The sequence below is a fragment of the Anas acuta genome, chromosome 2 (genome assembly GCF_963932015.1).
Source record: "Anas acuta chromosome 2, bAnaAcu1.1, whole genome shotgun sequence".
NCBI classification, from domain to species: domain Eukaryota; kingdom Metazoa; phylum Chordata; class Aves; order Anseriformes; family Anatidae; genus Anas; species Anas acuta.
This window is the reverse complement of record NC_088980.1, coordinates 124,900,017-124,922,245: the sequence shown is the minus strand read 5'-3', so window position 1 is coordinate 124,922,245 and position 22,229 is coordinate 124,900,017. Positions and strand designations below refer to the sequence as shown.

Genomic DNA, 22,229 nt, shown 5'->3' with positions numbered 1-22,229 from the left:
TGATTTTGTCCCCAGTCTGCTTCAGCACTGTGAACTTTTGCATGCAAAAAGAGCAAGTCATAAGAGTGCTATGGCTGATAAGCAATGAAAGTAATAGAATAGGCCTTTGTTGTTTGTTTGTTTGTTTGTTTGTTTGTTTTACTTATGTGTGACTGCATGTTTTCTTAAATATCTAGATTTTAGTCCAGCATAGCAGTACAGATGTTAATTTGGAAGGTGAAGCAGGAAACACACCTATAATTGTAGCGTGTTACAAGGATAATCCTGAAGCGCTGACACTCCTGGTAGGTATAATTATCACATTTTTTGATGTGATTCTGTTTACGTTGATGCAGTGATATTTTATTCCTATGTTCTTTGCTTAATGGAGGAAGGATCATGGATACAATATTCAAGATATTGTGCCCATGTGTGCTACTTTTATGAGATGTTTATACTGCAAATAAATATTCAGTGGATGTCCTTACAGCATCCCCATATATTAAATAAAGACAACATCAGCTGGGGAAAAAATGGGATTTAAAATTCAAAACTAACTTTTTTTTTTGGGGGGGGGAGGGGGGGCTGGAATACTGTGTTTTATCTTCCCCTTTGTCAAATCTGTTTTATAGTTTTCATTTATATGTTTCTGAAGAAAACTGTTTATGAAATAGTTAGGAACTGTTTGAAAAGATGGTGGAACTAGTGCTTATATATGTTCTAAGATCCCTAAGCTATATATACTTTGGAAGAAATGAGACATTGTATTTCGTGATTTAGAAAACAGTAGAAAAAAATCAGGCATACCTGAGTTCCTTTACTTGTCTGTACTGTACGTTGTGTGAAAAAGTCTTGTCTGGTTTGTGGAAAAAAATAAAATAAAATGTTTATGAATCAAGTGATTGTCTTCAAGGCTACTAACAAACTTTAATTTTTTAAGACAGCCTGTAAGCATATTTGTGTGGCAAATAAACAAACAAACAAAAAACTACTAACCTTGAAGGTCATAAAAAAGAAAGAAAACAAAACAAAAAGAAACACATATATATATAAAAATATGGAGGTAACACATAGAAGATGTATACTAACTTCACAATGCATATGCAACATAAAAAAGGAGACAGCTGCAGAGGAGACTATATCTGCAACAATGTATTAATTAGTGGGAATTTTCTGTATGTCATTAAGCTATATCCAGACATTGTTTTTCAGATTGAAAATGGTGGGAAAATATGTAAACCAAATAAAACAGGATGTATGCCTATCCACGCTGCTGCATTTTCAGGTGCAAAAACATGTATGGAAATTCTTTTAAAAAAAGGTAAATACTTTGTTTAAAATTATTCTTCACAATGTATTATTTGTATTAACAATACCAATTTACAGCTTTACATCTCAAAGAACTGTAAACAAGCACTTAAAACTGTAATGGAGCTTAGAATAAGTTAATGCAATTATTCTTATGGGCAATTCATGTTAGTAACTTTTGTAGGATTACTGCAGAAGCTTCACTGCACTTCTAAATGTTTGCCCATCGATTGTTTAATGATAGGTTTGAAAAATGGGAGGGGGAGAATGTTATTCCATGGTTGTTCTAACTGTTATTAAAAAAAATATAAATAAAAATATCGTCTCTTATCTCATCTTTGCTTTCCAATTATTTTCATCTCTCAGGTGAAGAATTGGGTCACTCTGCTAAAACCCACATCAATTTTACCAATAATGGGAAGTGCAGTCCACTTCATTTGGCAGTTCAAAGTGGGGACTTAGAAATGATTAAAATGTGCATTGAATTTGGAGCCCAAATTGATCTAAAACAGGTAAAACTTGGAATATAGTGAAATATGGTTTTGATAAAGACTAGATATCTCTGAAACTCTGAGTAGTACAAAGAGAAGATGAACATTCATTGGTCATTGTGTTTTCCGATGCAATGCCTGGGGAGCAGCAAATGAAAACAAGTCTATAGCTCAAATCATGCAAAATCATATCATAGGACCACAGAATCACAGAATGGCTTGGGTTGGAAGGAAAACTTAAAGGGAACTTGAGTTGGAAGGAACATCTTGTCCCAACCCTGCTGCCATGGGCAGGGATGCCACCCAATAGATCAAGTTGCCCAGCCTACCCCAGAACACCTCCAGGAATGGGGCATCCACAGCAACTCTCGGCAACCTGTTCCAGTGCCTCACCACCCTCCGAGTGAAGAATTTCCTCCTAACATGTCATCTAAATCTCCCCTCTTTTAGTTTAAAACCATTCCTCTTTGTCTTGTTGTTACTGGCCCAAGTAAAAAGTTGCTCTCCATCTTTTTTATTAGCTCCCTTTAATTACTGAAAAGCTGCAGTGAGGTCTCCCTGGAGCCTTCTCTTCAGGATGAACAACCCCAGCTCTCTCTGCCTTTCTTCTTAGGAGAGGTGCTCCATCCCTCTGATCATCCTTGTGGTCCTCCTCTGGGCCCGCTCTAATGAATCCACATTCTTCTTGTACCGGGGTCCCCAGACCTGCATGCAGCACTCCAAGTGGGGCCTCGTGATGGCATGTTAGGGGCAGACAATCCCCTCCCTCAACCTGCTGACCACTCCTCTCTTGTTGAAGCCCAGGATGCAGATGGCCTTTTGGGCTGCAAGCACACACTGCTGATTCATGTTGAGCTTTCTTTCCACCAGAACTCCCAGGTCCTTCTCTGCAGGGCTGCTCTCAGTGCGTTCTTCTCCCAGTCTGTACTCATGTCTGGGATTCCTGACCCAGATGCAGCACCTTGCAGTTAGACTTGTTGAACCTCATTAGGTTCACATGGGCCCACTTATCTATCTTATCCAGGAGGATATCTAGGATGCCCTCCGGATGGCATCCCTTCTTTCTGTTGTATTGATTGCGCTACTCATCTTGGTGTCATCTGAAAACCTGCTGACAGTGCACTCAATCCCACTGTCTATGTCACTGATAAAGATATTAAATAGTAACAGTATCAAGACAGACCCTTGAGTGACACCACTGACCACCAGCCTCTACTTCGACACAGAGCCATTGACTACCACTCTGGGTGCAGCCTTCACATAATTCCTTTTCCACTGAATGGTCAAATCCACCCTTCAGATCCATATCTCTCTAATTTGGAGATCAGGATGTCACATGGTACTGTGTCAAAGGCCTTACAGAAGTCCAAGTAGATGACATCCATTAGTCTTCCATTCTTGACTGATGCAGTCACTCCATCATAAAAGGCTTCCAGCTTCGTGTTGAAAAAATATCTGACATTAATCAAATTGTTTGCAAGGCCGAAACCAGCTCAAGAGAGCAAAGATAAGAGTTTATCCTTCTTGTATTTGTTTGGTTCTTGGAACACACAGCTTTTGAATGAGATAGTTTGTGCTGAAGGTTTTGTGATGGATAAGAACCATTTTGATAATGTTCATGGCTTTCTGGAAAAAGCCCATCCCAATACATTTAATGAAATTTTCATGTTCTGAAATGGACAAAGACAAAACCCTCGGGCATATATCAAAGCTGATTTGTCCCATATACCTAAATGAAACTGTGTTTTGGCAAATCTTATTCCAATCATTTATTTATTGTTTAATAGTCGTTATGCTTGTTTAGATTATAATAGTTAATAACTTATTAGACCAAGTAGTTTTTAATGAAACCTGCTGAAAATTGTAATTAAGAAACACTTCTGAGGAAAATAAGGAAATCAAAGATATTCTTAAAAATACGTTTTCTGTATTACAGAAATCCGTTATGGAGGCAATTTTGTTTGCTTATTCATTTGTACCATTCTGCCTATGATTATCTGTGTTTTTCTTCTGCATCATCTTTTCTATTTAAGGCTGCTGTGTGTGCTTGTTTATTAATTCAAGTAGAAAATTGTTAAGACTCGTTATGGTACATTGTAAAGGCTTGGCATAGAATAATGATGAGTTTTGTAGTGATCCTTTAAAACTGTCTCTTTAATGGTTTTGGTCTTTAAGATCTCTTTAGAATTCCGCTATTTTAGTTAAAGACTAAAGTTTCTTCACATGCATAGGAATTCAGGCATTTAGGAATTATGAATCCCATTTAATACGATGGGGGCTAGGTTGGCTTTAAATGTGTTTTTTTTTGTTTGTTTGTTTGTTTTGTTTTGTTTTATTTTCCTATTTATAGAATGAAAAATGTACAGCACTTCATTTTGCTGCCACTCAAGGAGCAACTGAGATTGTGAAGTTAATGATGTCATCCTACGCTGGTGAGGAATCCATTATTGATGCTGTTGATGGGAATAAGGAAACATTGCTTCACAGGTAGGAGACTGCTCTGCCACACTTCACTGGCATGATATTCTTAGTTTTTACTGCATCCAGTAACACATTATAAAGTGCACTTGGGAACACCCTTCCAAATGTGTTGGAACTCTATGGGATGGGAGGTGGGTTTTGTACTATATGAAAGTGTCTGCGATTTGGTCAGAATGTTAAAGATTTTGGTGTTGATACCAAAATCAAAATAGTGTGGTCTAGTTACCTTGGTACCATGTCAAGGAATGGTTGCTAACAGTTTGTACTGAAAATTCACTCCAGTGAAGAATAAGGAAGTGAACAAGACTATGGATTTGTTAACAGCTTCTGAGGTTGTGGAACAAGTGTCCTAATCTAGTGTGGCTTATGTCCACATTTTTTCCTCAAAAAATATTTTATACCTTCTCAAGTACAAGTAGATGTTGGTACACTTCCCTATGATTGCAAAGTTGTAGATGGCGTTTTGGTACATAATAACCTTCTAGACTTACAGTCTTTCCCAGTCTATTTTAAACAAGAGCACCTAACTGTGGAAGATTTTCCTCAGTCATCTTCAGCAGAAAGGCACATATTTAAATGTGATGGCTACCAGCTCTGTGGAAGATAATATATTTCTCCATCTGCACATTTTTGCAGTTGCACTGTATTAAAGTAAAGCTTGATAATTTTACAGTATTGTTCTATGATGAGTTTTACAATATGAATTGGTAGAAAGTTGGAAGAAGTAGAATCACAGAATTAAAGGATGTCCTGAGTTAGAAGGGACCCACAAGGATCATCAAATTCGACTCCTGGCAACAGGACCACCCAAAAATCAGACCATGTGTCTGAGATCATTGTCCAAATGCCTCTTGAACTCCAGGAGATTCAGTGCTCCCTAAGGACATGACCATGTCCTTAGGGAGCCCACCCCAGTGACCAACCACCCTCTCAGTGAAGAACCTTTCCCTAACACCGAGCCTGACCCTACCGGGTCCCAGCTCCATGTCGTTCCCTTGGGTCCTGTCGCTGTCCCCAGAGAGGACAATATCTGCCTGCCCCTCTGCCCCCCTTGTGTGGAAGCTGTAGAGCATGATAGTAGAGATGATTGTTCTTTGGAACATGGTATAAAGTAAAATGATTCCAAGATAACTGAAGAAATTAAAAGGGGTGCGTGTTGTAAAGTTAAGATAAGGTTCGAATACATTTGGAAATGTAACTGCAATAGAATGTTACTGAAGACAAAGTGATGACAGCATGCCAAAGAAAATTGTGCAGACCCAATATAGCCTTACTACTTAATAGATAACTGGATCTCACATCCATAGAAGTGATTGTCCTGGAAAAAACTTTGGACCAAAAAGAATGACACATTTTTGCTCCCTGTGTCTGTGAAAGAAGAGAAAAATACAGTATCAAGAATCATTCGAAAGTAGAAAGTCACCCACATTTCTCTGAATATAAATAAACTGAATTAGAGCATTAACTTTTTGAGAAGTGAAGGAGCCATAAAGCATAGACCGGATGCGATCTATTCACATTCCTACTGTCATTTTCCATCTACATATTTTTATAAAATTTCACTCTCTGTTTGGGCACCTTGGAATTTGTTTTAAATGTGTGTGAAGCACTCAGTATTTATGCCTGGCTTGAGAGTTCTGCTATAGATAATAGAGGCATGTCGACTCATTTGGAACCATGATACCTACTTTCAAATATGTCTTTTGAGTAATTGGTTCTATTTATAGTACACTCTGTGTTATTAGCTCTTCTTAAGGGAAGTGTTATCTTTGAGATACAGTACAGCCTTGGAATCGTCCCTCTGTGTTGCTCACAGAGTAAAAATATTTCATAGAGGTCTGACTTCTGAAAGCATTTAGAATGTGTGTATTAACTGTTCTATACTTCCTGCTTTATTTATTTATTTATTTATTATTGAATAGCACATAATTCAGTATCATAGAATAAAACCCGAGAATGTTTCATGTATATAGGCAACTGTAATATATTTTGGTAATGTAACCACCATTTATGTCAGGTTTTGTATAACTTTTTTTTTTTTTTTTTCAAGTAGGCTTGCCTGCCATAGTTAGAATACATTTTAGCTGAGCCATTACAATTTTAACCACTGCTCCAGCATTTTTAAACTAAATAGCAAAAATTTTGAGGATCGAATGGATGGAATGAATTTCATGTTCTAGATCTGTTCATGTTCTAGAATGATTCAAATCCGAAGCATATGGAATTATATATTGATCTTGTGTGGGATAGAGAAAGATCTGGCATATGAAATTAAGCTGTTTCTGTTAAAAATCAGTAGCAAAATGCCCTTTCATCTACCAATGAGATGTTTGTTTCCCATAGTGTTTTCAGTGCATTAACTGAACTGTTAAAAAATGAAACCCAATGGCAAAAAAGCCATTGACACCTTTTTAAAATGAAATATGTAGTAAGGGTATTTTTGTCACTTTATTAAATATATATATATATATTTGAAAATATTAGCAAATAGAGCTAATAACAGTTTGAAAATTCATTGTCCATTCTAATGTTACTCTAATTTTGCATTTTTTTCTCCACAGGACGGCCTTGTTTGATCATTATGAACTGGCAGAGTATTTGATTTCGATGGTAAATATTTAATGAAGTAATATGTTTATAGAGATTATTGCTATCTGTTACTACAGGTCTGCATAGAGAAATTCATAAAGGAGAATGTTTTCTTAGCTATAGGTTTTATATATATATATTTCATAAAGCATAATTGACAGTTAAAGTACAGTGGTAGTTAAGGCTCTGTTATAGTAATCCACAGTTACAGAGAATGAAAGCTTGCATTTTAATTTCTATTTTGCTTACTTAGAAAAGTTTCATAAACATCTTTTACCAGATATGACAGACTGGTTCAGGCATCTTCACTTTTATGATATGAAATACGAAATAAAAGCTAAACATGCATTAAATTTAATCTGATTTCTCCAGAAATAAATCATTGTCTAATATATGCACATACCATTCTTCTGGGATTATAAAGCCATGTATCGAAGCTTGTTCATGATCTAGAAATGCCTTTTACTCTGAGTAGCTTGGTTATATTTCTTCACAGAGTAACTACATGGGAGAATGAGGAAAAAAAGTAACTGGGGATGCTGCTGGCAGTGCTCCAAGTGTCCATTAATACAAATTAAGCTAAGGCTCATACAACCATTATATGCCGCACTCTGTTTGCTGAGGAAACTTTCAGAAGTCAGTAGACTTTCCCATTTTATGACTGCTAGGATTTTTTTACTTCGTTTCTTGGTAATTACATTAAGAGCAATTCTGCATATAGTTTTGCTTTTCCCAAGATTCTCTTAAAGGGATTTGATTTAGTTAGAAATAGATGTTGTGCTTATTTTCAATCCAGATGTGAAATGGTGAGGTTTGACTGCTGAAACCTGGCTGACAAAACAACCTGTCTACAGAGTTTATTACCTGAGAAATACCGGCACATGTTTTCACATTTGGCAGTTTGTGTGCACAAAGTATTAGAGGGAAAATCGTTCACACTGCTAAGAACACAAATTCGCTGAAAACAAAGTTAAATTCCTTGAGTGTCATTTTGACTATTTTAGCCTCTTATATGCTGAGGGTTTTTTTGGCTTTCCGTATAGAATATAACCATTTAGAAGCTTTAGGACTGTTTTAATTTGTCTTTCTGGAAATGAATCAAAATATTCTATTCAAGATTAGTAGGGTGCAGCACATGCAACCTGTGTTACCTGCTGATTGAACTCCTGGTGAGATCACTAATTTTCTCCTATGCTGTTTTATACATGAGAATAAAAAAGAAAAAGTGGAGTGATTTTTATTGCTCAGAAGGAATACCATGTTTCAGGTCAGAATGGCTTTCTGGTTTTAAGAAAGAACAAAGTTTATTTATTTTACGTATTAATTATCCATATTTGTTGGAAATTGACTTACGCTGCTTACTTTCTTTATCTTATTTTTGGTAATTTTTGTATTTGAAAATAAAAATCATTGTAAACTAAGTGTTAAATGTAGCTCTTCTAGGTAGAAAGGTTAAGATTATCTATACTAAGCAAAATTGTCCAGACACAATGGACAATTATACTGTTTTCATTTAAATTATACCAGTTTTATTTTGGAAGTTGTAGGTCAGTATTCTATGCAAAACTCAGAATCCAAATTGGTAGATATTTCTTCCACAGTCCTTTGTTATTTTGCATTTGGCTTCTACAAACCATAGCAACGAGTGAAAGATCGTGTTTCAGTGACCTGGTTTAGGTCACTGAAGACTCACTGCAGCCTCAGCAAAAGGGAAAGACAGAAACCTGTCAGCGTTCTAACATTTAAATATTACAAACTTTATAGCTTTACAAAATTGGTGCATAGAAATTTCTTTACAAATTAAGCCTTTTAAGCACAGTGACTTTGACTAATGTCAAAATGATCTTTGTCACATACATGTATGAAAATTAGATGCACAGTATCTGGTCAGTGCATGCACATGGCATGATTGTATTTGCAAGTTACGTACACAATTATAAAAAAGAATTAAGACATGAAAATCAGAAAGTTAGCCTTTTTTTTTTTTTTTTTTTTTTTTTTGCCTGTGTATTGCCTGTGCATTGTACAATTGAGCATTGAGATGTCTGTTGTTTCCTGAGTTTAATTCCTTTAAAGATTGTTTATTTTCATAGACTTTGTTGACATGTACTTAGTCAAAGTAAATGAGCAGTGCTGTTACTTTTTTTTTTTTGAACTTCCCTTTTCCCCCATTTTTAAAATCTTAATTTTCACCAAATGGAACATATTAAATTGCTGTAAATACTAAATGATATTCACAACTTTAAACGTAATATTTATATGTACGTTTCATTTCTGTTTAATTAATAGATATTAATTTACATGCCAGAGTAAAAGGAGTTCAGAAGCTAAATTTACAAGTTGTTAATTCAGCTGTATTGTAAATATGGTAAATATATGTGGTAGTATGTAAGTTACTCTGTATCATGATAAATACAGGATGAATGCTGCTGAACTTGTTTTGCTGAGAGCTGGACAATAGAGTGAAGGTGATTATAAGATTGTATTGTTGGCTGGAAGTTGGTGCCTCTGTATTCACTGAAATGAGCAAGCCATTTGGATAAACAGGTTTCTGTTTGTTCCTTTGATCAATAAGAACATTTTTCAGAGTTTGCCAGACCTTGTAGAAAGGTGACTGGTGAAAGGGTCCTGCACGTGTTACCCTCAAACATTTCATCAACATACATTGAAAGCTTCCTCTTCTCTCTTCGTAAAGTAAACATAGTGCATTTATTACACACTTCTTATTACTATATTACAGGTTTTACTATCCTAGAAATTAAATATTGATCATTATCATTATTAGTTCTCTGTCAAATTTGGACTGGACCCAAAGATTATTCATGTTAATATAAAAACTCCAATTGATTTTTTTTTTTTTCAGTGATCTTTGGATAACATCTGATATAGATTTTTTCTTTTTGCATGCTTTGTTCACTCCATCCAGTTTCACTTGCACTTGATATCTAGAAAAACTCTATCTACAGCATTATAAAATATATATCTCATTATTTCATTTACTTGTATCACCATGCTCCCTTGTTGGCAGGATTTTTTAGATAGACATGTTTATGCTCATAACATTGTACTGATATGACCATAGGTCACCATGGTGACCACACTTTCCTGCCATTATGCATCTTGTGCAAAAATAGATAACATCAACATTGTGCTTTTGCTGGAATATCTCATTCCAGTCCTTGAGCTTCACCCAAGGAAAAAGGTCATATCAAAAACCTTAAGTTTGGAGAATAAAAATGTGTCTGTTGTTGATACAGCTACTTCGGGTTTTAAAAAAATAACTTGGCTTACATAATTTATGATCAATAATAGAAAATGAAGGTAGATCAAGCTATACAGATCAAACTTTATATTCCTGGATGTATCACTTCTTGATTAGTATTCATCTAGTATAGTACAGTAGTTCAGAAGGCTGTTGTTCTGCTAATTGTTTGATAGGTAAAAGATCATCAAAAGGGATGCAATTTTTGTATTTTCCAAAGTTTTAAGTATTTTCAAGTTAGAAGTATATATTTTAAGTATTCATATGCATGGGAGGGTACCCTATTAAAAGATTATGTGGTGTTAGTGCAGTATACTTAGAAATAGGCATCTAAAGACAGATAGATGACTGTGTTGTGGCTGGTAGTTTAAAAACATTTTTTTAATATAAATACATAAAATGTTTATTGAATTTACTTATCTGGAACATGTATATTTACTAAGAATGCCTATAGTTCTGCTATGCTTCTAAAGAGTAACACAATTTTAAAATCATATTTATTCATTTTTCATGATAAACTTGAAAATTTTTATTGCAGGGAGCAAATATTGATAGTGTTGACATAGAAGGTCGATCCCCGCTTCTGTTGGCAACTTCTTGTGCATCATGGAAAATTGTGAATTTACTGCTCTCAAAAGGTACAAAAGAATATGTGTATATGACATACTTTCTTTGAGCAGGGTTCATACATATGAAATCTCTACATTCAACTTTTCTCTCAATTTTAATGCAATACTTCAGCATACAGTCCAGACGTATCTGAGTTAAACAGCTGCTCTGTGCTGGTGTTTCTGGAGGTAAAGGCAGAATTAGACATGGTTTCACTGTTTTTCATATAGAATGGATAGGCCATAGAAAAAAATGTGGGCTATGTTTCATGTTTCTCAAGGCAGAGGTGGCACTGGCACCCCATCCCTCTATTCCTTAGAAGTTCACAAAGTAATAAGAACCGTGCAATAAATACACCACTTACAAAAAATAGTGTTTCATATCAGAAATCAATCTTTAAGTGTTAAAGCTCATATTTAAAATACTACTTGTGACTTTATAGATTCATGGTTACCTTGACAATGTTTGAGCTATATTTTTCAATTGCTATACCTTTGGTGCAAGCTAATAATTGTTAGTGTATTTCTTCTTGTTAACGGTAACATAACTGTTAAGAAACCTTATAATAAAAGTTTTAAAGTTGTATCAAGGTCAAAAACTTTAATAAGACACTTTTTTTTTTTCTTTCTTTCATAACTGGGAAAGCTCCCATTTCCTGTTGCTTGCTTTATGTAGTATTTCTCTAGATTATTACTTAAATAGCTTTGCTAGATAAAATTACTGTAATTTTGAAAATAGTGAAACATGAAGACAGTATGATTACAATTGGAATGGACTGTAAAACCCATAGGAGAAGAGGTTGATCATCTGCATCTTTAAATTACCTCTTGATCTGTGGGTGCTCTGTATCTCTGAATATAAGGGCCTCATATAAATCTTAGTGCTTCAGTGAACTGCAAAATGCATATGCATTGAATAAATCTGAGTGTTACTAGTTGTGTTGGGGGGGGGGGAGGTATAAGTAAAATGATATAACGTTGACTTGAAATTATATTTGTTATTTTATGGATTTATTTTCAACATTTGTTCCTCTGTTGTAAACATAGTCAGTTAGTGCCAGGGACCAGCAGTTTTGAAGTTGCTGGTATTTATTTCCATATTTATCTAGGAGCAAATGTATCATTAAAAGATCATCTTGGTCGGAATTTCTTGCATTTGACGGTGTTACAGCCTGGAGGATTACAGCATCTGAATGAGAAATTTCTGCAGGTACAGTAAGCATCAATTTATGTCTATCTGTTACCCTTACTAGAAAATGTAAAGGAAGAACTACCTTTTTATTTTGGAATGTTGGTAAAAGTTTCTGGTGCTTTCTAAGTTGCCCAGTGTCACAGAAAATAGTTTGAACAGGTACATATCTCTCATGAAAACTTTTCAAAGCAATAATACAGTTTTCTTATTGCCAGGCAAAGGAATAACATAATCCCATAAATTATTTTGCTGTTGGGGGATTGAATAGCTCAAGAGGTAGGCAATAAAATATAGAACTTTTCACTTCTACTTTCCCAGTTTGCATGCAGTAAAACTAGAGGACATGCTCATATTCAGTCAAGCTCTAGGACTTAAATAGCTTACCTTCTATTCTTCAGGATTTTTCTGTGGACTGGACTGTAATGAAGTCTTGTATTTCCTTTTAAAATGATTTAAAATACAGATTTGTATTTGGCTATGCTGAGATGAACTCATATTGATAGAACCCAAGCTTGTTTGAAAGAGTTAAAGTTGTTAGCCTTCAAAGTTCTAGAAACAACCTTTTAAATGTGAATCACATATAACTGATCTTATGTTGGCTGGACTCTGTAAACAATTTTGATTAGTAGTGCAGAATGGATTTATTCTCCTTTTTCAGCAAATTTTGGGAATCAACTTTAAAGAGTGGTAAATCTTGCTTGTCTACATTGACTTTCTAATTATTGATCATACAAACAGTGGAGCAGACTGAGGGAGGAGATTCTTGGTTTCTTTAAGAAAGGATATACATAGAGTAGTGTTAGACAAGATATAGAGAAAAACAGGGAACGAAGATGAGGAAAAAGAAATTGGGGTAAAAAATTATACCACAAAACAGTGAACTGGTAGTTCCTGACATCCAGAAGTTTTGCTGCTGAATAAAGACTATAGACTACCCTTGCTTTCTGTACAATCCTTCTATTAACATCAGTGAGTTGTTAATCATTGTGGTTGAATGGCAGCAAAGAATCTCCTGTGTTACACTTGTTCTATGGATGGATTGCAGTGAGGGCACAGTTTGGCAAGTTGCTGTGTTCTCCAAAGAGTAATTGTTTTTAAAAATGATGACCCACTAATCAGCAGATATTAAGTGCTCATTATTACTACACTTATTTATTTTTTGTTTTTAGATACTGCTTTAAAATTATTAATGCAATTGTTAGGAACTGTTAGAAGCTGAAGCAACATTGATATAAATGTAATTCTGTGCTTTTGTTCTTTTGGGGGTAACAGATGGAACATATTAAAAATCTTGTAGTGGATGAAGATAATGAAGGATGCACTCCATTGCATTATGCATGCAGACAAGGTGTGGCCCTCTCTGTAAATAATTTACTCAGCCTGAATGTTTCCATTTATTCTAAGAGCAGGGACAAGAAGTCACCCTTACACTTTGCTGCCAGGTTAGTAGTACAGTCTCGGCTGTGCAATCAATGCCATTTTCCCATCCATATTTCTTTGACAATAATTTATATGTTTATCTTTCAAAGCTATGGACGCATCAATACATGTCAACGACTTATAAGAGATATGAAAGATACAAGACTTTTGAATGAAGGTGATAAGAAGGGAATGACTCCCCTTCATTTGGCAGCCCAGAATGGTCATGAGAAGGTAGTTCAGTTTCTTCTGAAGAGAGGGGCCCTTTTCCTCTGGTAAGTGTTCAGATTTCTGTTCATTAAGGTAAAGAACTATCACCTTACATTTTATTTCCAGTAACTGGGAAGCTAATACAATATAAATACAATATATAATAATAAATAGTATATACAAATCCATACATATATATTAAATAAAGTAAATTTATATAATATTTATAAAAATAAGCTGATTGTACCTCCCTCCTGCCTCATGCATAGAACCAGGACTACTAATGCTGACAAAACTGAGATTTCTCTAAATCCAACTGAGAGAAAAATACTGTATTTTTTTATGGAAAAAATACTGTTTTAGAAATAAAATAATCATGTCAGCTTCACTGATATTCCCTTTATATTTGCTTACAGGTTTGGGTATGGGTTCTCAGAGTGGGTATTTCTCGGGCAACTTGCCTTTCACTCTCAGTCGCAATTTCAGGTCAAAGATTTTCAAAGCAGCTCCACATCCTGACAGGATTTTCAAAGTTCCCTGCAAAACCTGGTGTGAGCCAAACCTAGTGAAAGTTTAAAATCTTTAGACTCCTGTTTACATGGTACATTCTAGAGCTTTAATTTTCAAATGCTATGTTTCCAAATCCTTGACAATCTGTACTGCATCTGCACCTTGGAGCTAGGGATCTAGGTGTTCTGAAGAGATCCTATACCAAACAGACCTGTCATACATTCAGTATTTATGACTGTGGAGGACCAACTAAGTGGACTGCTGTCAGGCTCTTTATTTCATGTTTTCTTAGCTGGACTAGACCACCTAGCTAGGATAGGGATGATGATTGATATATAATATGTGTGTGCACAAGTTAGTATTTATGTATGTATTTAGGCTTTATTTAGATTTAAAATTAGCATTTTTTGATGAAGTGACCTGATAAGTTCTATGTGATTAAAGGCTTAATTTTGTTAAACTACAATGAAATAATATTAATTGGAATAAATTTGTGTGCTTACAATGATTTTTATGTTACTGCCTTTAAACACATAATTCTATAACGCGGTCATGATCTATGCCATCTCTGTTGCAGGTATTAGTAACAGAATATTGTAAATATTTGACTAATTTTCAAGGGACACCTAAGAAAATGGGTGCAATCCCCATTTATATATGAATAGAGAGATGAAAGGAGAGAGGGGGACCAAAATACTTTTATTGTCTTGAACCTTTTACTTCAGAGTGATGCATTTTTATCACATAATAGTTTATAGAAGGCATGCACATTTCTATGGTAGTCATGCCAAAACAAAGATGTTTGAGTCAAAGAACAAGGCAATTACATTTATTTGAAATTTATGGAAGGCTTTTCTGTTTCTAATTAGTATTTTTTGTATCTGCTATATGTAAGTGATTATAAAGGCTGGACAGCCCTGCACCATGCTGCCTTTGGAGGATACACTCGCACAATGCAGATAATTTTGGATACTAATGTGAAGTGTACTGACAGAGTGGATGAAGAAGGGGTATGTGTTCACATAATGTTATTTGTTTGTCATCTGTTACTTCTAGAGCAAATATTGGTGGTATACTGTTAGTAGATTGCATTTCACTGTGTATTGCGTCTATAATATTCAATTTTTTTAAGTCAGTTTATATTTAATTGTTGTTAAAGTTTATCACTTAGATTAGCATAATTAATGAAATTATTTTATATTAATACATATATTATAATTATTATTATGGGATACAAAATAAACAAAATATCAAAAAGTAATGTGCTGAGTATGTTGGACTTGTCTCTCTTGCCCCCTTTACAGCTCAACAGTATTTTAATAATATAATACAAGCACTGGTAATTTAATTTTTAAAAACCCATACAGATTAAAAGAAATCCAACATCAAATAATACTCATCAACATACAGTATGAAATCCACCTGTTCTGAACAGCCATATCAAACAAATGCATCTTCTGTCTTGTTCTGAAGTTTTGAATAAAGACAGAACATAGTTCCTGGATTGAAGATTTCTTGTATGAACATGCCTAACAGTTTTTCATCAGAAAACACAGGGAGATCATTTTAAAGAACTGTTCAGTTGTCAACACAGAAGATGTTGCTAATTTCTCAGAGAAATGATGATGAAGACATTCAGAACTAGTAGTTTAGGAAAAACTGTTGCCTAGAAATCAATCAGAAGCCAATGTTTAGTTTCTAAGTTTCCTCAGGAAAATATGGGTCACTTGGGAAGGCTTTCAAATGTCAATTTCAGTGTCACTTGATTCCTATACCACTCATTGCCCTACTTTTATGAACATAATAAAGAAAAAAAAAAAAAAAAAAAAAAGGTTTCTCCTAAAAAGATCTGCCTACAGATTTGTTTGTATGAGTACATCTGGATTGAATGCTTCTTTTCCTGATCGTCAAATGCAGGCTTTTTGCATCTGGCAACACTGTCATTTTTACCTATCTGTGACTCACTATTTGTTAGCTACAAAACTAAAAGATATTGACAAATTGGCCTTTCTTACCTACAGTTGAGTTTCCTCTTCAAATGGAATGAACTATTCTGACCGTAGATGTAGAATGAAGAATTTGTCTACAATTTCTCTGTGACAAGATTCTACTTGTTCATATTGCCTGTAAAAGGATTTAGGTCTTGTAACTGAGAGTGTCATGTGGTTTTCAGTGTGGGAAAGGCAGTTTATTTTTTTGAGTCTCATTTGCATTTCCGTCCTACTTTTCTGTACAGAACACAGCTTTGCACCTAGCTGCAAAAGAAGGACATGCAAAAGCAGTAAGGTTACTTCTTGACTACGGTGCAAAAATTCTGTTGAACAAAGCAGTAGCTTCTTTTTTCCATGAAGCAATACACAATAGGAGGAAAGATGTAGTATCAGCTGTAATCTTGCACAAAAGGTAAAGTACACAGAAAATGCTTTTGTGTTTTATTTTCCTTTTTTTTTTTTTTTTTTTAAATTAAGATTGATTAAGTTTTGAAAACCTGTGGTTTAATAAGTAGGACTGAGTTCTTATATTAAATTTCTAGAGATTGCGTTGTGATCTAGTGATAAAATAGGATAACTGTAATGAACATCAGGTATGTGACATGTTTTATTCATATTAGACTGTGTATTCAGATTCTGGAAAACAAAACAAAACAAAAACAAGAAAACAACAACAACAAAAGCCAAATGTAGAAACCATGAAAAATAAGTAATCCTTCCCATGTCATCTCTCTACGTATATACATAATTTTGTCCTTTCACAATATGTTTCAATACCTACAGACTTTTAATAAAAATATAAGCATATATAAAAAAAATATATAAAATAATACCATTCAAGGGAATTAATTTTAAATTGTTCTTTTAAATATGTTTCAAAATTTTAAATATGTGTCAATTGAACTGCAATTTAGAATATTTTATATTAAAATATAACCAAGTTCCACTTCAGGAGCAAAAGTATTGCACCACTGCTAGATGAGTGCATTTTTTGGTAAGAGTTGCAGGAGCACTGCCAGTATTTAACTGTATTTATCTTACTCATCTAATCTTGCAACCTGAGATTTCAGCTTTAGTTTGTTTCCTGTGGAATAGGAAGTATCCTTTGGAAGGATACTTATTCTTGAGAACGTTTTAACACAGTTGAAACATTTCTGCTTAACTGCTAACAGAACTAGATATGATGGAAGCATCCAAAATGTTACTCAATTACATCTGATTTTCCATGTGATGGTATGTAAACTTACTACATATTGTGATTTGCAAGATAATATCTAAAATAAAACTCAAATAATCTAAAACTAGTTTAATTTAAAAGAGAAGTAACTCTTCCTTTTTGATTATTTCAATTTATTTTTACAGATGGGAAGAAGCTGTTCTAACATTCTCTCACTATTCTAATGCCAATAAGTGTCCTTTGCTGGAAATGGTTGAGTATCTTCCTGATTCTTTTAAAGTAAGTCCACTGCAAATATTAAAAACGTAACTGCACCAAAAAGCCCCTTTGGTTACATTGCATCATTTGCCTTTGTTTTTATAATGCCATCCTCACTAACATGGATTATTATAAAATAGGAACAACATGAATTCATACATTGATTTAATTTTATTATCCTACATGTAAACTCTGGAGTTTTATGTATTCATAACATAAAATATATATTTACCATATAACCTGACTGAATGAGCACTCCCATGAGATGACTGCCATATTTGAATGTCTTTTTCTTTAGCTACAAATGTTTTCTGTTCATTCTGATAAACATTATCTGTATCACCTTCATTCACTTTTCTGTTCATCTTCAAAGCTGGTTTTGGACAACTGCATAATTGAGTCTTCAGAGGAAAAGACAAGTCGAGACTTCTATGTAAGTGGACAAAAAAATTTATGAAGACAGTACATTTTATGGTCTTAGAATGGAATATGTCATAATGTCCCTGGCAATAACACCAGTGCATTATCTGGGTAATAGTTAACTTAGAAAATCATCAGCTTGCCTTTTAGCCACTAATATTAATAATCTTACATATTTTCTGTAGTTACATAAGTGTCCTGATATAAATTCAAATTGACTAATATTTTAACTTCATTCATGAATAATTCCATAGTTACCAATAATTAAATTTGGATTTATGCTTTTAATATGTATTTGTTAAAAAATTGTCAGTATTGGGAAGACTTTTTAAAGTCACTTCATCAGACACTAGCAATCTTCAACCATTAGTCTTTGTCTTTATTGCAAAGACAGTAATTCTATTTATTGTATGTTTGTATGTAAAAATAATAATAACAAAAAAAATCTTAAAAAAAAAATCTTAACAGAAAACATTGGTGACTGATCTTATTTTATCCTTTGGGCTGCAAATGGCTTTGAAGTTCAGTTTCTGTAACCTTCATGCTTATGCATTTTAGCAAGTATAACATAAAACCTGGGCAAACTATTGACTTTAACCTTGCTGTGTAAATTCTTACAGTCAAGCTGAGTGTCAGAGGTTATGGATATTGCAAAAGAACAGTGACAGAAATATTAATATCTATTAATGTATATGAAATGCATGCCTGTCATAAGAAATACTGTTGTCATAAATAATTCCAAGTTGAATACATTTTTTTTTTTTGTAAATTCTTGTCCAACATTTTAAGCAGTAAATTGCTTCCACAATGCTGAAGAGGCATGAATGTTCTACAGTTATGTTATCTTTAAAACCATATTGAAAAAAAATATTATGATTTACTACATTAACAGAAAACTTGAGAATTTTCTGCTACTAAACATTTTCTTTATATTGTATTACCAATGCCATATAACTTTAAAATACAATATTTTCTTTGAAGTCAACATAAAAAATGAATTATAGATACGAGAATGACCTTTTTAAACTATAATATTTTAAGAATAAATGTCCCTTTTTTTTTTAACAATGTTTAAAATGACTGAGTTTAAAATGACTATTCTTACAATCTTACATCTTGCAATCATACATTGTATTTTGATGACATGTGTTCACGCTGTTTGTGACTAATAATTAGTGAACATCAGTGTTCTAATTACTCTGACACAATATTTTTTTTCTCTCTAAAGGATTAGTATTTTAAAATTTAGCACATTATCTCAGTCTTAGACTATGAGTTTTATCATATTCAAGTGCTGATGTATGTCTGTTATTCAGATTGAATATAACTTCAGATATCTTCAGTGTCCTCTGACACTTAACAAGAAATTAAAGGATAGTGAAGATATTTTCTATGAACCACTTGCCATTTTAAATGTAAGTTGTTTTTTTTGTTGTTGTTTTTGTTTGTTTGTTTGTTTAATTGACATAATTCCATGCTGTCTTGTTTGAGATAAAATCAAGTGTTTTATATTTTTATCATAATATTTCTTCTCCTAAGGTCCTAACTGTATATTTAAAGTACATTGTAATAAAGTATGAGCTAAACTTCACAGAATCACAGAATTTCTAGGTTGGAAGTGACCTCAAGATCATCGAGTCCAATCTCTGACCTAACACTAACAGTTCCCACTAAACCATATCCCTAAGCTCTACATCTAAACGTCTTTTGAATACTTCCAGGGATGGTGACTCCACCACTTCCCTGGGCAGCCTGTTCCAATGTCTAACAACCCTTTCGGTAAAGAAGTTCTTCCTAAGATCCAACCTAAATCTCCCCTGGTGCAACTTATGCCCATTCCCCCTCGTCCTGTCACCAGGCACGTGGGAGAACAGACCAACCCACACCTCGCTACAGCCTCCTTTAAGGTATCTGTAAAGAGCAATAAGGTCGCCCCTGAGCCTCCTCTTCTCCAGGCTGAACAAGCCCAGCTCCCTCAGCTGCTCCTCGTAGGACTTGTTCTCCAGGCCCCTCACCAGCTTTGTCGCCCTTCTCTGGACTCGCTCAAGCACCTCGATGTCCTTCTTGTAGTGAGGGGCCCAAAACTGAACACAGTACTCGAGGTGCGGCCTCACCAGAGCTGAGTACAGGGGGACGATCACTTCCCTAGCCCTGCTGGCCACACTGCTTCTTATACAAGCCAGGATGCCATTGGCCTTCTTGGACACCTGAGCACACTGCTGGCTCATATTCAGCCAGCTATCAACCAGGTCCTTCTCCGCCAGGCAGATTTCCAACCATTCCTCTCCCAGCCTGTAGCTCTGCTTGGGGTTGTTGTGCCCCAGGTGCAGGACCTGGCACTTGGCCTTGTTGAACTTCATAGAGTTGACCTCAGCCCATCGGTGCAGCCTATCCAGATCCTCCTGCAGAGCCTTCCTACCCTCAAGCAGATCAACACATGCACCTAACTTGGTGTCATCTGCGAACTTACTGAGGGTGCACTCCATTCCCTCATCCAGATCATTGATGAAGATTTTAAAGAGGAGCAGCACCGAGCCCTGGGGAAGGGCCTTCATATAGTCTAAATAATAAATAACAAGTCTTTCAGGATTAGGTATAAATTCTTGGTTTATTTAAACAGTTACGTTGGTTTCAAGAGAATATGCTGTAAATACAGGTAGTACATCAAGGAAAACTGTTCTCCAGTCCCTGTAGTGACCATGTTCAGGAACATAAGATATTGAAAAACCTGACAAAGATGACTTTTTAATATGCTAACTGAAAAAATAATCTGTGCTTAAAGCAAATTTTACTGTTCTCACAAACCGCCAATCTGTTCTTGCTGTCTTTGGCAGAAAACATTTACAGAACAATATTGCAGGTTATATTTGATTACTTTTTGAACTTACTGTTGGCAACTAGATTTGATATAGTTTTTAAGAATAAATTATTTTCTAATTAAACGCAACTAGAAAATCATGGTCATTTCACATCTACATTTTCACATTTCACATCACATTTTTTTTTTTTTTTTTTTTTTTTTTAAAGCTTGAAATAGACCTGTTATTCTAACAAGCTACAGGAGAGAACAGAATGGCTGGGTAGTCTCTTCTCATATATAAGAAGAATTCTAATAGCTTTGGACAAAAGTGAATAATCAAAAGAACTTTGCAATATTTTACAAACAATGTGGTTTTCACTAGGCTAATATTCAGGCTAAGAAGGTGGTCAAACTTGTTTTTAAGTGCTTTACTCATCTAGAAGAAACAAATTGGATCCTTGCACTTTCTCGTTTTGTAGGCCATGGTACGTCACAATCGCATGGAGCTACTTAGCCATCCTGTGTGCAAAGAATATTTGCTTATGAAATGGTAGGTGTATTTTTATAGATACAATTTATAGATACAATATTGCATGTCAGGATGAAGGCTATTGTACCTGAGAGCTGTTTAGTAAAGTACACATACTACTATGATGTTACTAAAGCAAATGTATTTGCACAACACATCATAAGCATACTTAGATTATGCTAATGTGGTTTAGTACTTAGTAGTGATTCTTTGATGGATACAAAAAAAAATGCTGTCTTTTTTTTTTTTTTTTTGATATTTCACTTATCACTGAGCTAAAAAGAAAAGGAACAATATTTCAGAATGACTGATATACTTTTTTCCTCACAAAGCTCATCCTGAAAGGATGTTTGAAAAATGCTTGTTTCCTCATCGTGAGAACATTGTTGGCTATTAAATTTAAATGCAGGCTCTTATAAATTTGTAAAGTGTTGTAACTGTGAACATTTTTACTTTCAAGGATGGCCTATGGGTTTCGAGCACATCTGATGAATCTAGGCATATATTCTCTGGGTCTCATCCCATTGACTCTTCTGGTCACCCACATACAGCCAGGAAGACCTTTGAATGGAACAGAAATCTATGAAGCAAGACCATTAGAATATGAGGTACTGAGTTTTCATACTATTTAGAATATGTTTAGGAGTTTTATAGCAAGAAGATGTGATTGTTTATGTATTTCCTACAGTTACTTATTATTTAGCAACTCTGAATAGAATCGTTTATTTTTAAACATTGAGCAACAACTTCTGTGGACAAATTTCAATTTCCATATCTTATTTTCAAAGTCTTTTCTGAAAAGTTCGTGTCTGCTACATGGCTATATCAGCCTCTTCCCTGAAGTCAACATTTCTTTAACACTGAAGAAAAAGGATTAACATGTATTTAATCATGAAAAAACTGCAAATAGTGGATTTTTTTAGAATTTTTTATCCTTTTAATTTTCAGCAAAAATAATTGGGTATTGCTCATTTTAAGTTTAAGACATAGAAATAGTTGTCAATA

General features: G+C 34.4%; 1 protein-coding gene across 1 annotated transcript in view; it reads left to right on the top strand.

Annotated features, from left to right (window-relative positions):
* The window catches only part of TRPA1 (transient receptor potential cation channel subfamily A member 1), a 39,896-nt gene that overhangs the window by 5,786 nt on the left and 11,881 nt on the right, over positions 1–22,229 (top strand). The window contains exons 4-19 of the mRNA XM_068672090.1: positions 177–284; positions 1,192–1,300; positions 1,654–1,799; positions 4,129–4,265; positions 6,821–6,869; positions 10,649–10,748; positions 11,828–11,928; positions 13,183–13,352; positions 13,440–13,604; positions 14,945–15,059; positions 16,286–16,452; positions 17,403–17,496; positions 17,849–17,908; positions 19,212–19,310; positions 21,175–21,245; positions 21,685–21,832. Of these exons, the coding sequence (XP_068528191.1) occupies positions 177–284; positions 1,192–1,300; positions 1,654–1,799; positions 4,129–4,265; positions 6,821–6,869; positions 10,649–10,748; positions 11,828–11,928; positions 13,183–13,352; positions 13,440–13,604; positions 14,945–15,059; positions 16,286–16,452; positions 17,403–17,496; positions 17,849–17,908; positions 19,212–19,310; positions 21,175–21,245; positions 21,685–21,832 (1,839 nt within the window). The remainder of the gene's footprint in view (positions 1–176; positions 285–1,191; positions 1,301–1,653; positions 1,800–4,128; positions 4,266–6,820; positions 6,870–10,648; positions 10,749–11,827; positions 11,929–13,182; positions 13,353–13,439; positions 13,605–14,944; positions 15,060–16,285; positions 16,453–17,402; positions 17,497–17,848; positions 17,909–19,211; positions 19,311–21,174; positions 21,246–21,684; positions 21,833–22,229) is intronic.